Here is a 27073-nt window from a genome sequence, read left to right as displayed (position 1 = left end):
CTTCTCTGTCCACAGGCCTCAGGACAGCCCAGGGGCCCCGGGTGGCCCTTGTGCGAACTCCTCGGCTTCAGGCCGAGCCCCGGGTCACGCTGCCTCTGGACATCAACAACTACCCCATGGCCAAGTTTGTCCGGTGCCACTTCAAGGTAAGAGCTGGAGGAGACCCAGTGACAGCTGGCATTTTCCTCGGATATGGCCGACTTCTGGCCACGCCCTTTGAGAGCAGGCCAGAGCTCTCCAGTTGCTGGGTCATGAGGAATCTAGGGACTCCGGGGGCCTGGATGGTGGTGGGGGGCCTCCGGGGCTCCGGCAGTGGCTGTTTGGAAACATTTCAGAAACCTGACAAGCAGTGAGTGGACCCACAGCATGTCACCCCCGCTGCTCATCTCCTGCCCTCCGGGGACGTCTTAGAGGGGCTCTGCCCTGATGCGCTGAATCTCCATCTGCATGCTGGGGACCAGAGCCCGGGCGCCTTAGGCTCGTGTGCCCCAACCCGGCCTAGAGCAGCGGGTCCGGAGGTGCCCCTGCCTCCCAGCTCTGTGCCCAGGTGCCTGCTCTGTGCCCAGGAGCCTGCCTTTGGGATGCTGACCGTGCCCCTGAGGACGCCCCTCACGCGGTTGCCAGCGGAGTACCATGTGGAGGCTGTGGGCATCTTCAAGCTGGTATGAGTCTGCACAGACCACCTTCCAAATCACAGCCCCAGCCTTGAGGCCAGACAGGAGACCCCCATGCTGCTCCCCTGGACCCTCCACCAGCCCAGGCCCTGAGCCCTTGGAGGAGGGACTTCTGGGAGGGACTTCTGAGAGGCAGTGTCTGTCCTCTTCTCTGGGGTGGGGTCTGGGGATGGGGGCCTGTCTTGCAGTTGTCTCGGCAACATGGCTGCCTCCCAGCCTCTCTGGAGCTTCCAGAATAGAGCCTCGTCTGAAAGGGGAGGCAGAGAAGACCTAATGAGTGACCCACTCCTGTGGACAGAGCGGGGGATGGGGGTCGGGGAGCCCAGACAAGGCCCCTCATGCAGCCCTGGGCAGAGTCAGGGAAGGCTTCCTGGAGGAGGGGGCATTTGAGCTGGAGAGGAAGGTGGCGGCAGTCTCCCAGCCAGGGCGAATGGAGAGGTAGAGAGGAGAGAAGTTGCCATGGTCAGAACAGAGACTCAGAAGAGTAAGGCCAGAGGGGCAGGAGGCTTTGACCAACAAGCCCAGAGCTGAGGTTGGGCTCTCAGGGGCGCAAGGGAGCCACGGATGGTGCTTCCATGGGAGGATGTGGTTGGGTATGCGTGCTAGAAAGTGCCCTCTGGGGCCTGGATAGAGCTGGAGGTGAGGGACCTGCTGGAGGCCAGGGTGTGGGGAGGGGCTGGGGCTGTAGAAGGTTCGTGAGCAGGAGAATCTTGACTTTCCCCAAGCCCTGGTCACTTGGCCCAGGGTAAACCAGGCTGGCTTCCCAGGTGGCACTAATGGTAAAGAACTCGCCTACCAATGCAGGAGATGTAAGAGACGGGGGTTCGATCTTTGGGTTGGGAAGATCCCTTAGAGGAGGGCATGGCAACCCACTTAAGTATTTTTGCCTGGAGAATCTCATGGACAGAGGAGTCTGGCGGGTTACAGCCCATAGGGTCACAAGAGTCAGACACCATTTAAGCGACTTAGCATGCACAAGCCTGTTACAGTTTTACTGTGGGGGAATTTTATATGGGCAGGGGGACTTGGGAAGGACATGTGAGGGATGCATATGAAGGGGTGGGGACCAGTGGGAACAGCCCTCTGAGAGGCCCAGGAGAATCTGCTTGTGGCCAGATCCTACGTTTCATGGGCGACCCCCAGCTGCACGGCACCCGGGACCACGTCTTTGGGAGCTACATCGTGCAGAAGGGACTGGCAGTGCCCGAGCTGCGGGACGAGATCCTGGCGCAACTGGCCAACCAGGTGTGGCGCAACCCCAGCTCCCACAACGCCGAGCGGGGCTGGCTCCTGCTGGCCGCCTGCCTCAGCGGCTTCGCACCATCCCCGCGCCTGGACAAATACCTGCTCAAGTGAGTGGAGCTGGGGGGCCAGGGCCCAGGGCAGATGCCAGGCCAGGCAGGAGGGAGGCTCTGTGCCTGGAAGCTCAGGCTCGGGGGCTGGCCCAGGGCTTCATGTCAGAGGGCAGGGGTCAGACAAGACTGGATACAGGGCTTCCAGAGCTCAGCGGTGGCCGGACCAGGGTGTGGGGAATCTGGAAGAGAGGTGCTGACCTCTCACGTGGTGAGCAGTGGGTTGCAGCAGGGTCGTTAGGCATGTAGATTCCAACAGTCTGTGTTCAAATCCCAGCTCAGCCACATGTAAGCCGTGTGACCTTGGGCAATTTAAATAACCTCTCTGAGTCTGTTTCCTCACCTGTAAAATGAACATGGTTAGAGTACCTACATCAGGCTGTGTGAGGATTAACCATGCAAACACGTGTGAAATGCCGAGAGGACAGGCTGGTGGTAAGCGCTGTGTAAGCACAGCCGTCGTCAGCATCCTGATCGTGTTAAGGTGATGGTGATGTCCCCCTCCTTGGTGACGAGGTTGATTTGCATGGGAAAGAGCTCAAGCAGGCCCTCGGTGCGAAACCTAGCTCTGACTTTCCCGCCGTGTGACCTGGGGCGACTCACTGCCTCTCTCTGAGCCTCTTTCCTGACCTGGGAATTGGGGATGGTAACAGGACCCACCAGTGGCTGTGAGCTGCAGAGCATGCAGAGCCTTCCTGAGCTCAGCACAGTAGGGGCAGCTCCCTGGGACTCTGCCAGGGGAAGGGCCACTACCTGCCCGCTGGGCTTCCCATGGGCATGGCTCTAAGCTTCCCTGTGGTAGCCACAGGCCACCAGCCACAGGGAGGGGCGGATGAGGAGTGCCCGCCCCTGGCGGGGAGCAGGCTGGTTGACCCTGGGTCAGCTGGAACCCCCACAGCCATCTGTGAACTCGGTGGCAGGCTCAGAGAGGACTGATGACCACCCGGGTGGCCTGGTAAAATGGAAGTCCCCAGAGGCCAGGTCTTTGCTTACACCTCCCGCAGGCCCCATCCTGGCAATGACATTTTGCTCTGTTGAGCTTAGTTGGGCCTGCCTGGAACCTTTTTGGTGTCCTTGGACTCCTGCTGGCTTGAGGTACCCCTGGCTGGCCTGGATGCTTTCAGCTTAGCCTGGGAGCGCCAAGCTGCCCTAATCATTGGCAGCCCAACCTCAGATCTCTGGGCTGGCCTGGGCATCCCTGACCAGTCTCAGGGTTTCCCCCACATCTGGCTAGCCTCATCCTTGCTCCAATTCCTACCTGCCAGGTTTGTGTCTGATCATGGGCGCGGTGGCTTCCAGGCCGTGTGTCAGCATCGCCTCATGCAGGCCATGGTCTCTGGGGCTGCCCGCACCTTCCCTCCAACTCAGCTTGAGTGGACAGCCACCCAGGAGAAGGCTGGCATGGCACTGGACGTGGGCTGCTTCAACGGTGAGCTGCCCTCCCCTGCCTCCCATGGAGGGGCAGCAGAGCCCGGGGTTAGGAGAAGCTGGGTGGCCCTGCTGTGAGCAGCCTGGAGAGAGGGCAGGACCTGGACTGGGGCTGGGAGCAGGGCTGTGAGGATGTGCAGCCAGGGCCCAGGACGAGAGCGGGGAGGCGGCAGGATGGGCTGCAGATGCTTGGAGCCAAGCCCCACCCCTGCTACTGCCCAGGTGACCTGTTCTCCTGCCCGGTGCAGTCCTGGAGTACGGGGGAGGAGGTGGCCGGAGACATTCTGAGGCACAGGTTGGCTCCTGGCGTGCCCCGCCCAGCACACCCCTGCACACCCAGGAAGGAGGAGGTGGGGGCGGGAGACCAGGTCCCCCAGTCCCGGAGGGTCTGTTCCAGTCACGTGTCTGGCTCCATCCAGGGTCTCCCCGGGCGGTACCTCTTGGCGCCGTCCCTCATTCCCATCCCTCCATGTGCTATCACCAGGGGGCTGGTTGACGGCTGGCGAGGCTGGACAGTGGCCATGAAGAACGGGGTCCAGTGGGCAGAGCTGGCCGGCCATGACTACGTGCTGGACCTGGTGTCGGACCTCGAGCTGCTCAGGGAGTTCCCTCGACGGAAAGCCTACTTCCTCGTGGGTGCGGAGGGGCCCCCGGCCTGCAGGGGAGGCCTCAGGTAGAGGTGGTCTCTCCCAGCCCGAGGCCCCCCCTCCTGCATGCTGGTGGCTGTGAGCTGAACTTGAACTTGAGGGCTTCAGGAAGGGGGCCTACCTTCAAAGGGAGAACTCCAGGGTACAGAGGAGGGTCTGCCGGGGGGCTCAGCTGCTGTGTTCCCCATCCCCCAGGGTGTTTGGGAACAGCTGGGACTCCGACGATGATGCACCCACCAAGCCCCAGCCCCAGGGGCTCATGCCTGTAGTGGCCGACTCAGATGGGTACTGCAGCCACAATGAGAACGGTACAAATGGGGAGCCTGAGCCTCAGAGAGGGACAGTGACCCTCCAAGATCCACCAGCAGTGGCCACTGTCTCTGGTGGGGAGGGAGCCTGGGGGCGAGAGGGGTGATCAGCAGGAGGAAAGAATTTGAATTTCCCCCAACCCAACCAGACTCGGACAGCCTTGGAGAGCCTGCTGTGCCCCACAAGGGGCTGGACTGCTACCTGGACAGCCTCTTCGACCCCGTGCTGTCCTGCGGGGATGCGGTAGGGACTCATCGGGCCTTTGAAGGCCAGAGCAGGAGCCTCTTGCAGCCCGGCCCTGGGGTGGCTGGAGGGGGGCCCCTGGGAGGGGGTGGGGGCGGTGTCAGGTGCCCGTTGCCTTGGAACCTGGGGAGCGTGGCATTGGGGCAGTCACTTGAGCCATCTGCTCCCCAGGACCTGGAGAAGCCAACAGCCATTGCCTACCGCATGAAAGGTGGAGGCCAGCCAGGTGGAGATGGCAGCAGCAGCACTGAAGGCCCCCCCAGGAGACCCCCAGAGCCAAAGCCCAGTCAGTGCCTCCTCCAGCTCGGGTTCAGGGTTGGGCTCGGCGGGGCCCCATGGTGCTCAGGGCAGCTTCAGCCCTAGAACAGAGGCAGCCTCAGGCTTGCGGGGTGAGCTGACAGGGTGGGAAGAGTAGGGAATTCCCACTCCTACCTCCCTCATCTCTGGATCTATGCCCCCCGACCCGGTCACCCCAGTTCCAGGCCTGGACGCCTCCACGTTGGCCCTGCAGCAAGCCTTCATCCACAAGCAGGCAGTACTGCTGGTGAGTGCCAGGGGACTGGGGTGTCCTGCCGGGGGCCCAAGCCTGGGCCTACCCGCTCACCCCAACTCTCTGCAGGCCCGGGAGATGACCCTGCAGGCCATGGCACTCCAGCAGCAGCCCCTGAGTCCCACCCCGAGACCCTTCCCCCCAGAGGTGAGCCCCAGAGGCCCCCCATGAGTGCCGTGTTGCCCCAGAGCATCGCTGCACCTCTCTAAACCAGGAGCCCCCTCCGCCTCTCCTGGGCCAACGTGGGGTTCCTGAGAGCAAACTGACATGACCCAGGACGCCCTCCTCACACTCTGCTCTCCACAGAAACCCTTAGCATCAGAGGCCCGGCCGAAGTTCGTAGGCACTGGACTCCCAGCCAAGCCTGTGCTCCTGCAGGCTGCTCCAAAGCCTGCGGCCCCCGCCCCCCTGGCCAAGGCCCCGAGGACGCCCACCAAGCCCGTGGCTGCCCCCATTCTGCCTCAGGGCTGGGCTTCTCCAGAAAGCAGTTAAGTGTCCTGTTGCAGCAGGGGCTTCCCAAGGTGAGATGGGAGGGTGGACTCACCTACCCCCTATACCATGCCCCGCCACAGCCTCACCCTGCCTGGAGCTGGTCCGGTCTTCGACCCTCAACTCGGAGCACTTCCCGCAACCCACGCAGCAGATCAAGGACATCGTCAGGCAGCACCAGCAGCTGCCCCGGGGGGGCCGGCCCGAGGCCCTCAGGTCAGCCCACCCACTCAGCCCTCTGGCCCTCTTTCGTGACTGCCTTCCCATGTGCCTGTCTGCTGGGCTCACAGCACCCTGCCCAACAGCCTTTAGGGAGTGTCTGTTCACCCAGGTGGTCCAGATGAGACTCCCCCCAAGGGCACAGGGAGGCCAGGACCGCTCTCTAGGGATTGTGTGTGACCCCATGCCTGTCTCTGGTCCTCTCGGGGTTATCATGTACGGTGATGGGGGGAGAGGAAGTTCCTGGGTGGGACTGTGTGGCTGTGAAGAGAAGGCTCAGTGTCCCGCTCCCCAGGAAGGACGGCGGGAGGGTGTTCGTAAAGCGGCCTGATCCCCATGAGGAGGCCCTGACGATCCTGAGGGGGCAGATGAGCCCCCCAGTGGCAGCACCCGGCACCCAGGTGAGGGGCTGGGGCTGGTGGGGTCCAGGCGGAACAGAAGACACAGGGGGGCCTCTGGGGGAGCCTCTGTGTACTGTGGTGGGCTGTCTTTGTGGGGACAGGTCCCCAGAGAGGCCGTGGCCTTGGTGAAGCCAGTGACCAGCACACAGCGGCCATCCGTGGGGCCCGCTCCAGGTGAGGGCCAGGAGGGAGGGAGGGGCTGGAGGGCAGGTGTCTGAGTGCAGGAATTAGTCAGTGTGAGCACAGGTGAGTCTTGGTCTGCATGACGGTGGCCTGTGTGTCCATGTCCCTGGGCCTGTGTGGACATACTATGTGGATGTTTGTGCAATTGTATCAGCATTTGCATGGCACTGATTTCAGGCCAGCCCACTCTAAATCCTCACTCAGACTCTTCAACACAGTACTGTCTGTGTAGATGTTACAGATGAGAAGACAGACACAGAGAGGTTAAGTGACTCACTCAAGATCACACAGCTCTTAAGTGTCAGACCAGGGACAGAATCCCAGGCCTCCTGACATCACAGCTGGAGTCCTAACCTCTGCACCTCCTGCCTTATGGCAGCCACAGTGATCGTAACAGATCAGTTAGTTCCCATCCACCCGCCAACGACTTTCCAGCGGCCCCTGGGATGAACCCCAGGCTCCTCACTGTGGCTCACCCCAGCCTCACCTCCTCCTGCTCCGTGCCCTGGGGCTCTCTGCTCCTCACTGTTTCTGGGCCCATCAGAATTCAGTCCTGCCGCAGGGCCTTCATCCTTGCTGTTCCCCCTGCTGAGAATGCTCTTCGCAGAAGATCCTTGCATGCCTGGCCCCTTTTCATCACGAAGTCTCAAACCTCACCTCCTCAGGGAGGTCTGCCCGACCGCCAAGACCACAGGCCCCTCACAGACCAGCCCCCAGATTTTCCCAGGTCGCCATTTGATTTCTGCCCCAGCTCCCAGCACCGAGAGCACTGTCCTTTCTGAACTGTTTCACACACCTTACCAGGGTCTCCCTCCGGGCAGCACCTGGTCTCTGCTGCTCCGGGTATCCCTGGCCCCTACCTCCACCCCCACCACATTAGGACTGTAGAGCTGGGTCTCTGTTTGTGGGAGGATGGCAGGGCTGAGAGAGTGTGCCTACGTGCCCGCATGATCAGGTGTATCTACCCACGAGGCAGGAGGAGGCCCCTCTGCTCCAACCTCGCCCTCCCTGGGCCCTGCCTCCCCAGCACTGCCCTCGCGATCGCTGGAGCCTCCTGAGGATCCCGTGCAGACACGGCTGCACCGCCTCCCGAACCCCAACTTCTATGGCTACCGGGACACCCCCTGGCAGATCTTCCTGCGCAAAGAGGTGCTGGGGCCCTACCAGGGCTGGAGGGGGCGCAGGGCCTGATGGGCCAGGGGTCACAGCACAGCTGGTGAGGAGCACGGGGCCTCATGGTAGCCCCACACCGCAGGTGTTCTACCCCAAGGACGACCACAGCCACCCCGTGCAGCTGGACCTCCTGTTCCGCCAGGTGAGGTCCTGTCCCGCCTCCCGGCCTCGAGTAGCAGCAGGGCAGCAGGCGTGTGGATCAGCCGTCTGCCAAGCCTCCTGCTCGGGTTTGGGGTCCTTGCCCGCAGCGAGGACAGGGAGCTGGTCTGCTGCGCCCCCTGCCGTGGATGGGCTTGGGGAGCCCACATCCCATATAAGCAGACTCACGGCTGGTCTGAGCTCGTGGGCCCCAGGGTCCACCCCAAGATCCCCTGTGTGGATCAGGAGACTAGGGCCTGGGGAGGGTGGAGATGAGAAGGGTGAGGGTCCTCAGAAGTGGGGTCTGATTTACAAGGTGCCCTCACTGCGTGGAAAGCACCCCATCCCTAGTCGTCCTGACACAGTCCAGCCTGGGCTCCAGGTTTGGGGAACCCTGCAGCCGCCCGCCTCACGCCCCTCCCACAGGTCCTGCACGACACTCTCTCCGAGGCCTGCCTGCGCATCTCTGCGGAGGAGCGGCTCCAGATGAAAGCCCTGTTTGGTACTGCGGGGTGTGGGGGGAGAGGGGCAGTCTGCTGGAGCCCCTGCCACCCTCTCTGCGCTGCTCCTGGCCTCTCCCCGGGGCCCAGCGGCAGGTCTGGGTTGGGCTATACTGGCCTGACTGCGGTCCCCACTGTCCTGTCTGTGGATATCAGTTTCCCCATATGGATGCTGGGAACGCAGTGGTCTGACACCTCCTTGCTGAGGGTCAACCTCCCCTCCATGCACTGCGGGTCAGCAGGGGAGGGGGCCCCGGTCCTGACCCGACCCGTGTCCCTTAGCCCAGAACCAGCTGGACACGCAGCGGCCCTTGGTGACAGAGAGCGTGAAGCGGGCCGTGGTCAGCACTGCCCGGGACAGCTGGGAGGTCTACTTCTCCCGCCTGTTTCCTGCCACGGTAGGAGCCCCCTGCCCGCCCCCTGCCCACTCTCTGCCCCCCAGGGGCTCTAGGAATGAGCCTGGAAGACCCCTTGTCCCCTCCCCAGGGCAGCGTGGGCACCGGGGTGCAGATGCTGGCTGTGTCCCACACGGGCATCAAGCTCCTGCGTGTGGTCAAGGGCAGCCACGAGGCGAGTGGGCAACTGCGGGTCCTGCGCACCTACAGGTGAGCGTCAGGCGAGGGGGAGGGTTCACGCAGGGCATGGGCGGGCATGGGTTGGCAGGATTCGGGGCATGGACTGACACCAGCACTTCCTCCACGGAACGACTCGCTCGATGGCTGGCGGCTGAGTACAGTCAGCTCTCTGTGTTCACAGGCTTCACATCTGCAGATTCAGCCAATGGTGGATGGGAAATACTCAGAAAAAAAAATTCCAGAAAATTCCAAAATGCAAAACAAATTTTTCACTCACTGGCAACTATTCCCATAACATCTATCGTTCTTTTATAACTACCTGTACAGCATTTAGGGAGAAGGCAATGGCACCCCACTCCAGTACTCTTGCCTGGAAAATCCCATGGACGGAGGAGCCTGGTGGGCTGCAGTCCATGGGGTCGCTGAGAGTCGGACACGACTGAGCAACTTCACTTTCACTTTTCACTTTCATGCATTGGAGAAGGAAATGGCAACCCACTCCAGTGTTCTTGCCTGGAGAATCCCAGGGACAGCGGGGCCTGGTGGGCAGCCATCTATGGGGTCGCACAGAGTCGGACACGACTGAAGTGACTTAGCAGCAGCAGCAGTACAGTGTTTACATTGAATTCCCTGATAGCTCAGTTGGTAAAGAACCCGCCTGCAATGCAGGAAACCCTGGTTTGATTTCTGGGTTGGGGAGATCCCCTGGAGAAGGGATAGGGCTACCCATTCCAGTATTCTTGGACTTCCCCTTGTGGCTCAGCTGGTAAAGAATCCACCTGCAGTGTGGGAGACCTGGGTTTGATCCCTGAGTTGGGAAGATCCCCTGAGTATTCCGGCCTGGAGAATTCCATGGACTGTATAGTCCATGGGGTCCCAAAGAGTCGGACACAACTGAGCGACTTCCACTTCACTTCAAGTGTTAAGAGTAATCTAGAGATGATTTAAAGTAAACAGGATGTGCGTAGGTCATATGCCAATACCAGGTCATCTTATGAGAGGGACTTGAGCACCCATGGATTTGGTTGCCCTCCAAGGGCCCTGGAGCTAGTTCCCCACAGATACTGAGGGATGACTGTACCTACCATGTGCCTGGCTCTATGCCAAATCCTTTAATCAAGGAAACAGGCTCAGAGAAAGATGTTGCTTGTCTTGGGTCACCCAGCCAGGCAGTGGTGAGCTGGGAGCCAGTACCCCATCCTCAGCTTGGACACCCCTAAAGTCCCACCCCAGAGCCTACTGAGGGCAGGGCTACCGCATGTGAACAGCCAAGTGCAGATGCTTGAGTGTGAAACCTTCCTGCATCCTCCGACCCCTCCCTCCCAGCAGCCCATGGTCCTTTATGCCACAGCACGGGGAGTCTCAGGCATCAGTGAGATGCAGGCTCCTTCCTTCCAGAGTCTGAGCGTTTGCTTAGTGAAGGAGACAGATCTGTGGGCAAAATCTGGGGGGTTGGATCAAGAGGCAGAAAAATAAATAAAAAACAAAGTGTGGGGGTGCTGGGAGGTTGTGGGTTCACAGAGTGATGGGCAGGGCGCTGGAGCCACGGGCAGGAGGGGAGGGGAGGCAGGCAGGGGCCAGAGGTGCAGACAGTGGTGGGGGGTGTCCCTCTGTCCGTGGTGTCCTGCCTCATGCCACCTCCCCCTCCTCCAGCTTTGCGGACATCCTCTTTGTGACCATTCCCTCCCAGAACATGCTGGAGTTCAACTTGGCCAGTGAGAAGGTTATTCTCTTCTCAGCCCGAGCTCACCAGGTCAAGACCCTGGTGGATGACTTCATACTGGAGCTGAAGAAGGTCAGGGCCCTCCTGCAGATGCCCGCAGTAGGCTGAGGGCCTGAATGTACCAGCCACGCCTGTCTGGGAGGGGTGGATACACCTGTGTGTCTGCGACTGTGTCTTCAGGCTCTTGCTCGAGCTGTGCCTTCCAACCTGGGGCCTATGCCCCTGCTGCCGGCCTCTCCAGGGTCCTTCACTTAGGCCTCTGGGCTCGGCAGCAGCCTCATTCCTCCCCTCCTGCAAGGGGCTGCACTGCCCATCACTGACCACCTGGTGACCACATCCAGCCCCATGCTTCTTCCAGACCGGGCAGTCCCCAGGCCTGGCACCTGGCCTCAGCGCTGAGGCTCTGGGACGGGTAGGGGTGGGTCAGACCTGTGGCCATGCTCTCACAGCCTGTGTGCGGGGCAGGGGAGTGGGCCCTGGCCTCTGGGAGGAGGGCATGGGCCCACAGCCTTCACCCAGCCCCTGACTGACGCAGGACTCAGACTACGTGGTTGCTGTGAGGAACTTCCTGCCTGAGGACCCTGCGCTGCTGGCCTTCCACAAGGGTGACATCATCCACCTGCAGCCCCTGGAGCCGCCTCGACTGGGTCAGCACCGGGGGGGACGGGGTGTGAGTGTGGGGGCGGCAGGGCGGGGGCCTCCCCGGCGGGTGCTGACGTGGGCCTGGCCCGCAGGCTACAGCGCAGGCTGTGTGGTCGGCAAGAAGGTGGTGTACCTGGAGGAGCTGCGGTGCCGGGGCCCTGACTTCGGTGGGTACCCTGGGGCCCCCCTTCAGCTGCCTGAGCCGCCAGACCTAGAAACCCCAAACAGAGCAGATGCGCAATGCAGGTCCTGTGGTCCCCAAGGGTCTTGCCAGGCTGTAGTTGCTAAGATGGCCATGCAGCCCAGCCCCTGTCCACACATCAGGCTGACGGGTCTCCGTGGACATTAGTGCCTCTGTGTTGTGGTCCAAAGGTCCACAGGCACTGTGTTCTCTCTGCAGACCCCGACTCCAGCCTGCCGCTGAGGGGCTGCCTCCCCTTCCCTAAGCCTGTGTCCTTCTGTTCGCCTCCACAAGTTGTACCTCCCTCACAGACTCTGTACCCCCCTGTTCCCCAGGTGATACCCTCTCACTGCTCAGACCCTTTCTGCCCCTAGGCTGGAGGTTTGGGACCATCCACGGGCGCGTGGGCCGCTTCCCTTCTGACCTGGTGCAGCCTGCAGCTGCACCTGATTTCCTACAGCTGCCTGCGGAGCCAGGCCGGGGCCGCGCTGCCGCTGTGGCCGCCGCCGTGGCCTCCACTGCCGCTGCACAGGAGGTGGGCCGCAGGAGGGAGGTGAGAACCCGGGGCTGGTCAGAGGAGCAGACACAGCAGTGGGGTTGGCCTGACTGTGGAGGTGGAGGGGAGCGGGGTCAGCCAAGGGCAGGCCATCCTGGGACCAGGCAGCATGGTAGGGTCAGCCAGACCTATGACCTGAGGGATGTGAGCCGCCAGATGTGACCAGAGGCGGCTGGAGATGTGTCCAGTCAGGTAGGGTGGGTGGGGTCAGTGGAAGAGTAAGTGACCAGGCCAGTGGGGCAGGACCAGCCTGGGGCGGCCAGATGGTGAATCCACCTTCAACGGGGCAGGGCCTGGTGAGTGGGGCAGGTTGGATCCTGTGGTGGCACAGAGCTCGCTAGGGTGGAGGGAGATAAAGGGGTGAGGGATAAGGTCAGCTAGACCAGGCCGTCGGGGAGGCAGTGGGGCCACATGGGGCAAGGGGTGGCCCATGGGGTCGGGGGGCAGGCAGAGAGGGTTTGTGCACAGTCAGCCTGGGCTGGCGTTGGGCGGGCTCTGACTAGCGGGAGTAGCCGATGGCCCTCTTGCAGGGCCCCCCACTCAGAGCTGGCTCCATGGACCGTGGGGAGGACAGCCTGGCTCTTCCACCGTACACAATGCTCGAGTTTGCCCAGAAGTACTTCCGAGACCCTCAGAGGAGACCCCAGTGAGTGGTGGCCCGCCCTGAGGAGGGTCCTACTGGGGTGGGGCTTTTCCCAGCCACCCAAGCAGGAGGCCTCAGGTTTGGGAGGGAAGGAGAAACCCTGGGAGGGGGCTTGTCTGCAGCCTCTGCCTCAGGGGCCTTGCTGCCAGGTGGGCTGACACTGGGTCCGGCCCACTTCATGTGGGAGAGGCTGTCTCAGAGGCAAGACTAATCAGTAGCATCCACTTCCCCTTTCAGGGATGGCCCCAGGCTGAAATCCAAGGAGGGTCGGGAGTCCAGAACCTTGGAGGACATGCTTTGCTTTACGAAGGTGCCCAGCCCCAGGTCCCTCTGAAATGGCCATACAAAAGTGCATCCCAGGCCCATGGGCCAAACAGCCTTGCCCGAAGGCCTGGGTTCCTCCGAAAGGAAGTGTCTCATCTTCTCACGGTTCCACCCACCGCCTTCTGTGGTGTGGACTCTTCTGTTGTTAAGATAGGACTCTCCCCGTCCCTTTCCCTCCCCTCCCCCTCTCCTCCCCTCTCTTTTCCTCCTGTCATGACCCAATTCCTCTCCCTACAGACCCCGCTCCAGGACTCCCTCATTGAGTTCAGCGACAGCAGCCTCAACAAGATGGCCACAGACATGTTTCTAGGTGTGGGGGTGGGACAGCGGCCAGGGCCCCGGGCCAGGAGGGACGCCGCACTGTGACCCTTGGTGACCACCACCCCTTCCCTCAGATGTGGGAGGAGAGGAGGAGCCCCCTTCCCCGTACTGGCCCTGGCCATAGCCTCTGGGGGAGGGGTCCAACCTGGGGTTCCTGGTGGGCAGGCAGCTGGGAGGCCGGTGGCTGAGTGGGACAGTGTTTTCTCCAGCTGTGATGCGATTCATGGGGGATGCCCCGCTGAAGGGCCAGAGTGAACTGGACGTGCTGTGCACCCTCCTGAAGGTCAGTCCAGCCCCTACAGGAGCTCCTGCCCTGTGGCTCGGGTTCCCCATCTGTCAGCCAGGGCTGCAGCCTTTGGGGTGGGAACCGTGTGGCCCAACGAGGAGTGCATCCCGCTGGTGGGGAGGGTTCTGGGGAAGGGACGCCAGGCCTGTTTTCAGGAGCCCACTGTGTTCCTGTGGGCATGTGACCTGTGACCTGGCCCGCCCTCCCACAGTTGTGCAGGGACCATGAGGTCATGCGGGACGAGTGTTACTGCCAGGTCGTGAAGCAGATCACAGACAACACGAGCACCAAGCAGTGAGTGTCCTCCCCTCCCCACTTTTTCCTGCTCCGGAGGGGCCAGGTCAGCCTCCCATCTCCCAGCCTGTGCCCTCCCAACTCTCTCCCTGCCTCATCCTCTTCCTCACGCCAGAGACAGAGCACATATGTTTGAAATTGCTTGGTTTGGGACAAGCCCTTTCTGGTCTCTAAGCTTCAGTCTCCTCATCTGTCAAATGCACTGATAATGGGTGAGTCCAGGTTCTTGGTTGCAAGTGACAGAAACCCAGTTCAATCAGGTTTAAGCAAAAGAAGGTTCAGGTAACTGAAAAGTCTAACAGAGGACTTTAGGCATAGCTGGATCTAGGTGTCATCAGGAAGCAGTCTTTCTCTGTAACCTAGGCCTGCTTTTCTATGTGTCGATATTACTCCCAAACAATATATCTCATAGACTGGCAAGATGATAGCTCTGGGGGGACATTCCCCAGCTCAGCAATCCCCGGCAAAGCAAGACTGATTCAATATTTGCAGCAAAAATTCCCAAATCCAGCCTTATTGGCCTGTCTTGGTCCCATGGGCATCCTTGAGCCAACCACAGAGCTCTGATTGGCTAGACCTGGGAATTATGCCTTTTCCCAGACCAATCACCATAGCCAGAGGGAGGATGAACTCTAATTGGCCAAGCCTGGCTCCCATTTTTTTATTGTTGTTCAGTCTCCAAGTCATGTCTGACTCTTTACAACCCCATGGACTGCAGCACACCAGGCTTCCCTGTCCTTCACCATCTCCCAGGGTTTGCCCAAGTTCATGTCCATTGACATGAACCAGTCACTTTAGCCAGAGGCTTCAGGGTTCTAACTGGCCAGTCTTGGCTCTCATGGGTACATATGTGCACGCTAAAGTCACGTCAGTCGTGTCTGACTCTTTGTGACCCCATGGACTGTAGCCCGCCAGGCTCCTCTGTCCGTGGGATTTTCCAGGCAAGAATACTGGAGTGGGTTGCCATGTCCTCCTCCAGGGGATCTTCCGACCCAGGGATTGAACCCATGACTCATGTCTACTGTGCTGGCAGGCGGGTTCTTTATCACTAGAGCCACCTGGGAAGTCCCCTGGCTCTCATACCCACAGGGACCTGGGGAGGGGTGGGTGGCTTCCCAAAGGAAGCCAAAGTGCTGCACCTGGACACCAGAGGTTCCCACAAGTGAAACCCCGGAGCGAGGGCAGCACAAAGGTAAGCATTCGTGTCTCACACATGACTAGCACATGGCAGGGCCCAAAGCCTGTGCTGCTCTTGTTAGCACTGGGCCACCCTCCTGTCCACCTGCTCGCATCCCCCAGGAATTTCAGAACCACTCAGTGCGTCCTCCTGCCCCTCCCACCCAGTCTTACTTGCCACCAGCTCTGCACAGGGTCCCTGGCCCCTCTTCAGGGACCGTCGCCCCCCACCACCCCAGGAAGACTTGTTCTCTGTGCACAATGGGTATGTCAGGGTCTTCACTGCCTCCCTTCCCTCCCACCCTCCCTGCCACTCAGAATTCCCAACAGAATGGACCTTTGGTCTGACTCTGCCTACCGGCCCTGCTCTCACTGGGCAGGGGCGGGGGCATCCTCAGGAGAAGAGCCTGGCGGGCAGGGAGACTCCTGGGGTGGCTGCAGAGCAGTGGCCACTGCGATGGAGCCCGTGTGTGCTCACAGGGACAGCTGCCAGCGAGGCTGGAGGCTGCTGTACATCGTGGCCGCCTACCACAGCTGCTCTGAGGTCCTCCAGCCGCACCTCACCCACTTCCTCCAAGACGTGAGCCGGACCCCAGGCCTGCCCTTCCAGGGTGAGGGGCAAGCGAGTGGGGACCCAGGGCCAGGGGCCCACCATACGAGGACTGGCTGGGCAGCCAGCAGGAGGGCCTAGCCCTTCTTGCCCGGGCAGTGGTTATTAATATCAATCCTGTCCCCAAATGTTGGCAGAGGTCCCACAGGGGCTGATGCCATGGGTTGTCTGATATGACGGGGAGGATGGCATATCAGGGATGGCTTCCTGGAGGAAGTGTTGCTCTGGATAGTGAGCACAGAGGAGAGATTTCTAGATGAACTGAGTAGCAGGCATAAAGACCCGAGATGATGTGTGGCATGTGGGAGAGGAGGAGGTGGCGGCATGGCCCTTTCTCTGGTCTTTGGGAATCAACAAGGGTCTTGAGAGGGCGCCAAGGCTGGTGGCAGGGTCTTGGCCTTTTCACCACGGAATTTAGAGGAAAGGGGCTACTCCTCAGCCTCACCCAAAGTCTAGCTTCCAGAGGAACCCCTGGGTCCCCGCCCTAGGAGAGAGGTCAGGGCACCTGTGGTTACCATGGCAGCCATGGAGGAGATATGAGACCTCACGCTGTCTGCCTCTGAAGCCTCCTCTTTGAGTCAATCAACAAACACCCCTGCATCAGCTCCAGGGAAGGGGGTTGAATATGCCCCCAAACTCTTGACTTGGCCCCTCCCCAGAGCGGGGCGAGGGCACCGCTTAACCAGAGAAATGGAGAAGCAGACGATGCGGTCTCTTGCATGGGGGCTCTGGACACAGCCGCCAGGGACAAGCTCCCAGCACCAGCTGTCTCCGGGGGCTCATGGATCTGAGGCGTGAGGGCCTCCGATAGGATGTGGGTTCAAATCCAGCGCTTGTACTCTGGCTCTTAACCTTGGGTCAGTCACTGCCCTCTGAATGGTCTCTGCGGCCACTGGAGGGAGAGCAGCCCCCACCAAGGGGGCTTGGGGCTAGGGCCAGAGGAGCTCTTCCGCTGGGCCTGCCCCGGCCCCCCTGACCCTGGTCTCTGCAGGGATTGCCAAGGCCTGTGAGCAGAACCTGAAGAAGACGCTGCGCTTTGGCGGCCGCCTGGAGCTCCCGGGCAGCATGGAGCTGCGGGCCATGTTGGTGAGCGTAGGCGGTGCTCGGGGAGGGGGATGGCCAACCCAGAGACCCCTGTCCTGGCCCGGGCACACCTGCGGAGGGGACCAGGGCTGGGTAAGACCCTGGTGAGATCCCAGCCTCTCCTCTCTCCGCACCCTCCCCCAGGCTGGCCGCAGTTCCAAGAGGCAGCTCTTTCTTCTCCCCGGGGGCCTGGAGCGCCATCTTAAGATCAAGACATGCACTGTGAGTGAAGGGGTGTCTGGGGGGTGGGACCCCAAGGGTGCTGAGCCACCTCCTACCTCCCCCACGAGGCAGGACTTAGCTCTCTGTTGCAGCCCAAGCCCGAGCCTAGGGGAGGTGGGTGGCCTTCAGCTCATAGTCAGGCTGCAAATGAGAGATGGGCAGACTTGGGACCCACAACTCCAGAAGCTGCGTCCTTCCTGTGTGGGGCTGACCCAGGGCCCAGGGAGCCTAGCCTTTGCAGCGGGGCCAGGGAGGGCTCAGGGCAGAGGTCACCTGGCTGGTCCAGCCTCTCACTTCCCCCATCCACAGGTGGCCCTGGATGTGGTGGAAGAGCTTTGTGCTGAGATGGCTCTGACCCGCCCCGAGGCCTTTGACGAGTACGTCATCTTTGTTGTCACCAACCGAGGTGAGCGGCCAGAGGACGAGGCAAGCTGTGCCCATGCCCCCCCATCCCGACTGTAAGGCCCCGATTAGATGCCGCTTCCTCCAGGAAGCCCCCCGCCCGGGTGCAGGAGCCTCTGCACCGAGAGCCCCCAGCCCCACATCTGACCCCTGCCACCCCACTTCGATCTGTGTGAGCTCATCTGGTCTGTCAGGCTGCGAGATGGCAGAAGACAGGGCTCCCCCATGCCTCCGTCTGCCCCCCGGAGTGCTCAGTAGGCCCTGCTCTCTGGGAGGGCAGGACTTAACAGAATGTGGCTCCTGTAACCCACACGTGCAAGTACTTTTTCCTGCCTCCTCTGTCCTCATAGCAGCTGAGAGGAGCCCCACCCTCGGCCTCACCTGGCCCTTCTCCATGAGGCCAAACCCTTTCCCCCTGCAGCCCACCTGCTCTAGGCCATGGCTGAGCTTCTGCCACCGGCCGGTCAGTCCCACCCAACTCCAGCTGGCTCCCGGGCTACTCAGCTCTGAACCACATGTCCTCAGCCCTGCCTGAGTCCAGCACGACCCGGGGGGCGGAGAAGGCAGTAACAAAATAATCTTAGTAAGGGAGTTCACGGAGCAGAGGCGACAGCTGACAGCACTTAATCCTATCAACTATCCCACCAGGACCCCATAAAATGAAATGTGTTGTCCTTCCCATTTACAGATGGGAAAACCAAGGCCCAGGGAGCCTGTGTTAATCTCTTGTTGCTGCCATAACAAATCACTTGGTGACTTTAAACAGCACATGTGTATGACCTTATGGTTCTGAAAGTCAGAACGTCCCCAGGGCCAAGTCCTTCTGAGGCTCTAGGAGTCTGTTTCTCGCCTTTTCCAGCTTCTAGAGGCACCCAAGTCCCTTGGCTCATGGCCCTCCTCTATCTTCAAAGCCCACAGCGTAGCCTCTTCCAGTCTCTTTCTGTGACCCTCCTGCCTCCTTCTCATAGGCCCCTCGAGACTATGCTGGGTCCACTTGGGTCCCTGTGATTATCTTCCCTCTCAAGACCCTTAATCACACTCCACGTCTCCTCTCCATGAAGGTGTGTGTTCAAGGCAGGCGGGGATTAGGACGGGAGCATTTTGAGGTCAGGCTCTTTCTCAGCCTGCCACAGAGCCCAAGGGACTTGCCCAAGGTCAGAGCTGGGACTTTATCATCATGCCACATTCCTATTTTCAGTAAAAATTTTTCAAAGGTGTGGGACAGGGAGCAGAAATGTCACTTCGGGAAATAAAAACTTACAGCCGAGACCCACTCAGTGCCAGACCCGCATCCTCCCCTCACCCCCGGGAGCCCAGCAGGGGTCTCCCCATAGGAGTCCTACAGAAAGGTGCCCACAGGACCTGAGGCCTGTTGTGCTTCTCTGGGTGTAGCCTCCTCTTAGAGAGGGGAGAAAGGCTGGGTGTTCTCTGAGCAGCACCTGGGTGGGGCACCTCCCTAGGCCCAGGCGAGCTGAGCTTTGAGCGTTATTCCCACCTAGGGGCACAACTTCCACAAATCAGGGCCCCCTGTCCTGTTCACCAAGGAAGCTGTGCCCCAGAGGGGGGAGGGGGCTCGCCACATCTGCCCCCGCTCCCCACAGGCCAGCACGTGTGTCCACTCAGCCGGCGCACCTACATCCTGGATGTGGCCTCAGAGATGGCGCAGGTGGACGGCGGCTACGCACTGTGGTTCCGGCGTGTGCTCTGGGACCAGCCGCTCAAGTTCGACAACGAGCTCTACGTGACCATGCACTACAACCAGGTCCGCGCGTGTGGCCGCTCTGAGGCTCCGGAGTCTCTGGGCTCCCCCAGGCTTGGCATCCGAGGTCTTTGTGATTCCAGCCCCGAGGCCTCTGGTCCCCATGTGGGCATGTCGTCACCCTCACTTCCTAATTCTCAGGCCTCTGTCAGCCGGGCCAGCCTGCTCTTCCTGTATTGCTGCTGGTCTGGGCCCCTCCAGCCAGGCTGCCCAGATGACACATTTTCAGGCCGTTCTGACCTCTTTCCTCCTGCTCTCCTCCAGCGCTGAGCACCTCGCCTGTCCTGTGCTCAGTAGCATTGTTTTTTGTTTTTTAATATTTATTTATTTGACTATGTTGGGTCTTAGTTTCAGCCTGCAGGCTTAGTTCTCACGAGGCATGTGGGATCTTAACTCTCCGATCAGGGATCGAACCCGTGTCCCCTGACTTGGAAGGCAGATTCTTAAACACTAGACCAGCAGGGAAATCCCCCGCTCTGAGGCTTTGCCCGGCCTTTTCACACTGGGGCGCTGTCACTCCCCTCTTGGACTAGGTCATCTCAGTCAGGGCAGTGGTCCTGACAAAGTTGGGGTCTCCCTCGTATGCGGACCCTCACAGACGCGCTGGGTAGAGACAGCGTGCTTCTCAGAAGCTGGGGGCCTGAAGCTGCGGCCATTCTGTGTCCAAGGCCCGTCACTGGGCTCTTGTGCCTGTGGGTCAGCCAGCAGCACCCCTGGGACTTGTGGAAACACGACCCCTGGGTCCTGCACTCTGCAGAGCAGGGGCCAGTGCTTCCCCAGTTCCTCTGGCTTCCAAGCCACGGCCCTCCCTGCTCACCGTCCAGGTGCTTCTGTCACTGCTCCCTGAAGCCCAGGAAAGTGACCGCCCCCCTCTCCAGAAGCATGACCCTGGCACGGCTCAGCATCTGTGTCTGGACCTCCCCGGTTGCGTGCCTGGCCTCCTGCAGCCCCTCGCCTACATTCTTCCTGCCCCTGTAGGTGCTGCCTGACTACCTGAAGGGCCTTTTCAGCAGCATGCCGGCTGGCCGGCCCAGCGAGCAGCAGCTGCAGCAGGTGTCCAAGCTGGCCGCACTGCAGCACCGGGCCAAGGACCACTTCTACCTGCCCAGCGCGTGAGTGCCCTCCTGCCCCTGCCCCAACCCTGAGCTGCCCACCCCACCTCAGCCCAGCCCGTCCAGCTAGGACCCTGCCTCCCAGCAGGACAGGTCGCTTCCAACTGGTATTAATAGCTCAGAGCAAACAAGTGATAAAATGCGTTCAGGACACATACACTGTGGCCAGGGAGTACACACAGCCCTGCAGAGAGCGTTGGCCACAGGAATGTCCACTGTGATGGCGTTGACAATCTCCAACAGCAGAGGATTCCTTAAACTGTGGGGTGTCAGGTGGCCTTTAAACTGATGTTCTGGAAGCGATGGGACCTCGGTCGTCCTCACACTCTCCATCTTCTTCCTCTTGAAACTTGGGCCCCAAAGAGCTGCTGTGTCTGTGGGTCATATCTATTGATATATTTATACTATTCAAAATGAAAACAGAAACAATTTAAAATACTGATTTATTAATGAAAAACAAGGACACTACATATTAATGTTAAGATAAATGTTGACGTATAAATAAGTCACGAAAACACAAGTGTATTTTCCCAAGAGTTCCAGTGAGAGGAGCTGCACTGGTTTACCCTTTGCAAATCTGTACCATCTGGCTTAATAGCGGACAGCTGGAAACCCGTCCCTGCTTCTCGGTCAGTCTGTTGTGACCGCACAGGTCATGTGGCCTCTGCACCTGCACTTGTGAGAGAACGAGGGGGAGGCAGATGACCGCTCAGATTGTTACGGAAGCGACTTTGCCCTCCCAGCCCCTCAACCACACTTTGAGAGCCCCTGCTGTGAATAACTGTAAGAAAGGCAGTGTGTGGACAGGGTATGTCCTGCTGTAAGGGTGCGACACTTACACCCTTCTGATGCTATGATGGGAGGGAAAGTGGAGGAGGCACATACAGGTGTCACCAGGCCCGGATGGAGACAGTTGTGGCGCCCTTACTCTCTGCGTGGCATCTGCACGTATCGCCCTGGCAGATGCCCTAAACTGCACTCTAATGTCCCCTCTTGCAGATGAGGAAACTCAGCCCCAGAGAGGGGATATGGCTTCCCCAGAGTGGGGCGACCAGGATTCAGACCTGGGACGGGTCCGGAGGCCAGGCTCTTACCCAGCAGTGCAGAGAAGGAAAGATGTAGCCTGAAGAGTCTTTTAGGGGTTCCCCTGACATCCCTCCCTTCCCCAGTGTGCAGCCCAGACTGGTACTTGTTGGCATTTTTCAGATGTCCTGAGGCCAGGGCTGCCTTAGGGCTGCCAGCATATGGTCTGGAGAGGCCTAGACAGGTGGGAGTTGAGGGTCCTGGGATCATCTGGAGCCCACTGCTCTGCTCTGCTGACCACTGCTGGGGGTTGCTTGCTGCTCTGATGTTTCCCCCACCCTGTGCTTCCTTCTTACCCCTCTGGCCTCGGCTACTCCCCAGGGGGCAGGGACTACAAAGGACGAACCTATGTGGGGTCACTGTATGACCCTGGATGAGCTGGTGAACTCCTCAGAGCCTGCGTTCCCTTGTCAGCAAGCAAGGAGCCCAGTGGTATTGGCCAGCGGTTATTGAGGGCATGCTGTGTGCCCAGCCCCACTTGTACCACTGCCCGTCCCCACCCTGTCGTCCGCGTTCCCCCAACGTTCAGCCGTCAGGAGGTTTGGTGGAACCCCTAATGGTCAGCCGGCTTTTGCCTGCCCGCCAGGCGGGAGGCCCAGGGGTACATCCCAGCCCAGCTGTACCGCACCGAGGCCAGCTCGACGTGGCTCCGCCTGCTTGGCCAGCACCGGCAGCAGATGCAGGCGCTCAGCCCCCACCAGGCCCGCGCCCAGTTTCTGGGTGAGAAGGAGCTGGGCTGGGGAGGGAGTCGTGGGCCTGGCTGAGGAGGGTAGGGTGCTGAGGAGGCCTTTTCCTTTGTACAGAAGCATCTTTGGTGTCAGGTTTCTAAAGGCCTTCCAAGGCCCCACCTAGGCTGGGGGCCCAGTGGGGATGGAGGAAGGTCCGGGGTGGGCGGCAGCACTGGCAGGAGGAGCACCGGGCTGGGGGCTCCTGTGCCGGATGGGCTGTGGGGGGAGGGGTGGGCTTATGCACTGATGAGCCCTTGTCGCCTGACCACCACCCCCAGGCCTCCTCAGCGCCTTGCCCATGTTCGGCTCCTCCTTCTTCCTGGTCCAGAGCTGCAGCACCGCGGCTGTGCCAGCCCCCTGCATCCTCGCTGTCAACCAGAACGGCCTCAACTTCCTCAGCACTGAGACCCACGTGAGTGGCTCAGCCTGGCCCCACCCACCCCTCCCCACAGGGACGTCCAGCTCCACTGCTCACACCTGTGTGACCTTGGGCGAGGCTCTGCCCCCTTCTTCGTCACCTGGGACGATGACTCAGGCTGTTGTCCAGGAGAAACAGGTGAAGCACGCCGGCCTGCAGAACCTGTGTGGCTCTGCCAGAGCCTCAGCCAAGAAACCGTTTCTGTGGGTCTGGAGGCTGGATGACCAAGATCAAGGTGCCACCAGGGTCGGCTTCCTCTGAGGCCTCCCTCCTTTCTTGTAGATGGCCATCCTGGCTGAGCCCTCATACGGCCCTTTCTCTGGGGTCCATGAATCCCAAGGTCCTCTTCTCATAAGGACTCGTGGGATGGGAGCCCACCCTAGCCTGACTCCCCTCTTCAAATACCTGTCTCCAGGTTCTGAGGCGGTGGGTCAGGATTTGGGGACACAATGTAGTCCAGAACAAAAGGGACCTGCTGCCCCCATTCTTAGTTCTTCCTCGGGAAGTGAACCTTGACATGAGGGATCCAGGGCAAGTGGCTTGTGTGGAAACAATGGAGCGAGGAAGAGAGACCAGGAGGAGGTCACAGCCAGGGGGATACAGCCGGGGCGGGCCTGTGAGCATCCAGGTTCCCACTGTGGGCACTGGGACTCAGTCCAGCAGGGAGCACCAGCCTCAGAGGACGCCCCGTTCTGTGGGCCGGAAAGCTGGGGTGTCTGTCTGCTGTGTCCATCTGTCACAAGGGGCCGCTGGCTCTCATCGCTCTGGCTTCTCCTGGGGAGAGCCGCGGAAGCTCTGCGTTAGCTCCTGGGGCCGGAAAGAATGCTCCCAGCCAGAGGGGTGGGTGTGAAGAGGCAGGAAGGTCAGGGCTCACCGGCATTACCTGGAGCTCTAGCATTTAGAGTGGGGCCTGGCACGCTGCACACATGTGCATCATTGTTGAAGTAATGTCACAGGTGAGAAGTTGAGGTCCAGAGAGGTAAAGCTGCTTGCTCCAGGTTACACAGCCGGTTACTGGGGGATGAGTGCTCGAACTGGGATGTCTTGCCCCCTGCGTATCTATCCTTTAGGGCAGGGGTACCGGTAGGTGAGACTGTCCCACCCCCAAGCCTGTCTGCTCCCCATCCCCCCCAGGAGCTGATGGTGAAGTTCCCCCTGAAGGAGATCCAGTCGACGCGGACCCAGCGGCCCACAGCTGACTCTAGCTGCCCCTATGTGGAGGTTGCACTTGGGGATGTCACTGCCCAGCACACCGTGCAGCTGCAGCTGGAGCAGGTGGGCCCCCTGGGGAGTTGCCCAGCTCCCTCCCTCCCCACTCCCGAATTCTGCACACTACGCTCTCCTCGGCCTGACAAAGTTCTGGGGAGTGTCCAGCCCAGCATAGGGGACAGAGCTAAGCCCACACTACACAGACCTGCGGGTCTCAAGATGATCTTGGAGAGGTATCTTGATGGTGGGATCCTAGAAACGAGGGCCCAGGTTGTTTGCAGAAGAATGAGGTATTCGATGGGAAACTGGGGAGGTCCTAAGGGTCCTTGAATATAAAGCTAAGAACCTGGGGCCTCCTCCCGAGGGCACTTGGGAGCCATAGAAGGTTGCTAGGAGGGCAGGGACATGGGCAGTTTCCCTGGGCTAAAGCTTGGAGGCTGGACTGTGGGGCCGGGGCTTGACAGATGGAGATGGGGGTTTCCCTGTCCTGAGCTTTCTCTATTTGCAGCACCCATGGGTGTTCCTCAAAAGCCAAGTCCTCTAGGTCAGCCAGGTCCACGTCTTACAGCCCCCGGGGCAGGGCCAGACCAGAGTTCTCACCTACTGGAGAGGGGGCTGAGGTCCGGAGAAGAGGCTGAATGGGGCTAGGCCCACCTGTCCGTCCTTGCCAGCCCACTGCACCCCTCAAGATGTGGGCCCAGAGCTCCCCCACCCCAAGGCAGGGCCTACATTAGTTGGGCTGCTTTCCAGGGCACGAGACAGGGGCTCCCACTACCCTAGCCCTGCCCTTGAGGGTCAAGGTCAGAGCACGGCCCCTCACCATGCTCCTTGGGGAGCCTGTGACGAGATCAGTCTGCTTCCCACCACCCCCCAGTCCTGTTCCCGCTGAGGTCACACTGATCCTGGCCTCACCTGGATTCAGCCTGTTTCCTGGACTCCCCCAGAGACCCCACCTCTTCGGACCTGCCTGTCTGTTGCTTCCTGGGCCCCTTCTGGAGCCCCCTCCCCTGGATGAGCTCTAACTGGTGCAAGACCGGGCCCTCCCCCCAGGGAGGCTTCCACAGCTGCTCTGCGAGACAGCCTCCTATTTCTCTCCTTCAGTGTCACCCTTGGAGGCCAGTAGGCCTCTGCCCTCACCTCCAACCCTCGCAGGCCCTTGGGCCCCAACCCAGCAGTCCTTCTTGTCCCTGCCCCCTCCTCTTTTTACCTCTGTGACCTCAGCTCCCCCGCCACCCCCCCTTGTCCCCTCCCTGCCCCAGAACATTCTCATATTGCACTCGCTGTCCCCTCTGCCTGGGACACACTCCCCACTGCATCACAGGGCTTCTTCCCTCCCTTTATTCCAGTTTCAGCACAAACATCACCTCCTTCTAGAAGCCTCCCCTGATCCTCCTGATAATTCACTCTCTGCCTCAGTAGGTCTTATATGACTTGGAAGTCACTATTGGTTCTCAGGTTGTCCATCTCCCCATTAGAATGTGAGCCCCAAGAGGGCAGGGCTGTGTCCTCATGATGTCCATAGCACAGTGCCCAGTGTGTAGTAGATGCTTAGGAAGTAGCTGGATGGAGGAGGAGGAGGAAGAGGCAGCCTTTCTGGCTTCTCCACTTGGTTGCAGCACCCCTTTCCCCCAACCCATGGGATCCCTGAGGCTGGGGCCCAGTTCGTTCTAGGCCGTAGGTACCAGGTGGTAACTGTGGCAGCTCATTTATTGACAGGGCTAATAGTTTTTAAATGTGAAGGATTTACATGTCTTGAAGTCTCATGTCATCCTCGCCACGGCCCTGTGAGGCAGGCCCTGGGCAACCGAGACCCCAGGGACAAGGCCGCTGAGGGTGACAGAGGTGTGGTAACTGGCCCAGGTTACATGCAGCAGAGCTGGTGAATGTGTGGGTCTCCACCTGGCTCACCCCTTCCCGCCTGCAGTGCAGAATTCCTTTCCAGCTGCCAGAGCTTCTCCTGGGGCCCTGCGGAGGGGGGGACAAGTGTGGGGCCCCAGTCGTGGGAGAGTCTGGCCTCCACCTCTCTCCCAGCCATGTCTCTCCCCAGGAGAGCTGGACAGTGCAGACTCATGTCTCTCCTGCAGGGCCTGGAGCTGTGTCGGGTGGTGGCTGTGCATGTGGAGAACCTGCTCAGTGCCCGCGAGAAGAGGCTCACGCTGCCCCCCAGCGAGATCACACTACTCTGACCCAGCCCCCAGGCCCCTGCTGGCAGGAGGCTGGCTGTATGGTGCCAGGGGAACTACTGGGCCAGAACCTTCGGAGAGACCAAGAGGCAGTAGGGAGAGAAGTCCAAGTCCCCGGGAACCTGAGAAGACCAACTGAGAGTTGGGATGGAGTTACAGCATGCAAACCTGGGGTCAGATAGCAGGAGGAACTTCCAGGGACTGACCAGTGGGCCCTCCTGCCACCTACCACTGTGGCCTTGCCCTGACCCCCGCTGTGGCATGGTAGCCCCACACCAGAAGCCTAGGCAAACTGAACCTGCTTTCACTTCTCCTGGGGTCTGATGTTCAAATCTGTTCCATCTCCCTGTCCTAGCCCCTCATTTGTCCCCCCCATCCCAGGTGCCCTCTGTACTGTTGCTGAACTTGGATTCATGGCTCTTGGTCATTTCAGTGCAAATAAAAGGTTTGTCTGGCAGCCTTTTCTCCATATAGTTGTTGTTCAGTCACTCAGCCCATGGACTGCAGCATGCCAGGCTTCCTTGTCCATCACCAACTCCCGGAGCTTGCTCAAACTCATGTCCATCGAGTCAGTGATACCATCCAGCCATCTCATCCTCTGTCATCCCCTTCACCTCCCGCCTTCAGTCTTTCCCAGCATCAAGGTCTTTTCCAGTGAGTCAGTTTTTCGCATCTGGTAGCCAAAAGATTAGAGTTTCAGCTTCAGCATCAGTCCTTCCAATGAATATTCAGGACTGCTTTCCTTTATGATTGGTTGGATATCCTTGCAGTCCAAGAGACTCTCAAGAGTCTTCTCCAGCACCATAGTTCAAAAGCATCAATTCTTCAGTGCTCAGCTTTCTTCCTAGTCCAACTCTAACATCTATACGTGACTACTGGAAAAACCATACCTTTGACTAGACAGACCTTTGTTGGCAAAGTAATGTCTTTGCTTTTTAATATGCTGTCTAGATAGGGCTTCCCTTGTGGCTCAGCTGGTAAAGAATCCGCCTGCAATGCAGGAGACCTGGGTTCGATTCCTGGGTTGGGAAGATCCCCTGGAGAAGGGAAAGGTTACCTACTCCAGTATTCTGGCCTGGAGAATTCCATGGACTATACAGTTCATGTGGTCACAAAGAGTTGGACACGACTGAGCGACTTTCACTTCACTTCACTTTCTAGGTTGGTCATAGCTTTTCTTCCAAGGAGCAAGCATCTTTTAATTTCATGGCTGCAGTTACCATCTGCAGTGATGTTG

The 27073-nt window shown here is 60.0% G+C and overlaps 1 protein-coding gene across 1 annotated transcript in view; it reads left to right on the top strand.

Annotated features, from left to right (window-relative positions):
- MYO15A (myosin XVA) overlaps window positions 1–26286 on the top strand; it is a 47867-nt gene extending 21581 nt beyond the window's left edge. Inside the window, 39 exon segments of the mRNA XM_070388795.1 lie at window positions 16–146; window positions 567–662; window positions 1791–2026; window positions 3292–3455; window positions 3677–3749; window positions 3939–4127; window positions 4297–4445; window positions 4547–4653; window positions 4825–4939; window positions 5130–5197; window positions 5273–5350; window positions 5510–5690; window positions 5776–5908; window positions 6207–6312; window positions 6414–6486; window positions 7523–7644; window positions 7751–7810; window positions 8233–8308; window positions 8589–8704; window positions 8793–8911; window positions 10535–10676; window positions 11140–11251; window positions 11339–11413; window positions 11802–11980; window positions 12514–12629; window positions 12864–12936; window positions 13188–13260; window positions 13481–13554; window positions 13769–13851; window positions 15508–15638; window positions 16629–16723; window positions 16865–16942; window positions 17252–17348; window positions 18946–19106; window positions 20082–20215; window positions 21885–22018; window positions 22305–22438; window positions 23579–23719; window positions 25738–26286. Coding sequence (XP_070244896.1) covers window positions 16–146; window positions 567–662; window positions 1791–2026; window positions 3292–3455; window positions 3677–3749; window positions 3939–4127; window positions 4297–4445; window positions 4547–4653; window positions 4825–4939; window positions 5130–5197; window positions 5273–5350; window positions 5510–5690; window positions 5776–5908; window positions 6207–6312; window positions 6414–6486; window positions 7523–7644; window positions 7751–7810; window positions 8233–8308; window positions 8589–8704; window positions 8793–8911; window positions 10535–10676; window positions 11140–11251; window positions 11339–11413; window positions 11802–11980; window positions 12514–12629; window positions 12864–12936; window positions 13188–13260; window positions 13481–13554; window positions 13769–13851; window positions 15508–15638; window positions 16629–16723; window positions 16865–16942; window positions 17252–17348; window positions 18946–19106; window positions 20082–20215; window positions 21885–22018; window positions 22305–22438; window positions 23579–23719; window positions 25738–25839 — 4526 coding nt within the window. The 3' untranslated portion in view covers window positions 25840–26286.
- The last annotated feature ends 787 nt before the right edge of the window (window positions 26287–27073 follow it).

The sequence above is a fragment of the Bos mutus genome, chromosome 19, assembly GCF_027580195.1.
Source record: "Bos mutus isolate GX-2022 chromosome 19, NWIPB_WYAK_1.1, whole genome shotgun sequence".
NCBI lineage: Eukaryota > Metazoa > Chordata > Mammalia > Artiodactyla > Bovidae > Bos > Bos mutus.
The sequence above is the reverse complement of the archived record's forward strand: the minus strand, read 5'-3'. Positions and strand labels throughout refer to the sequence as shown.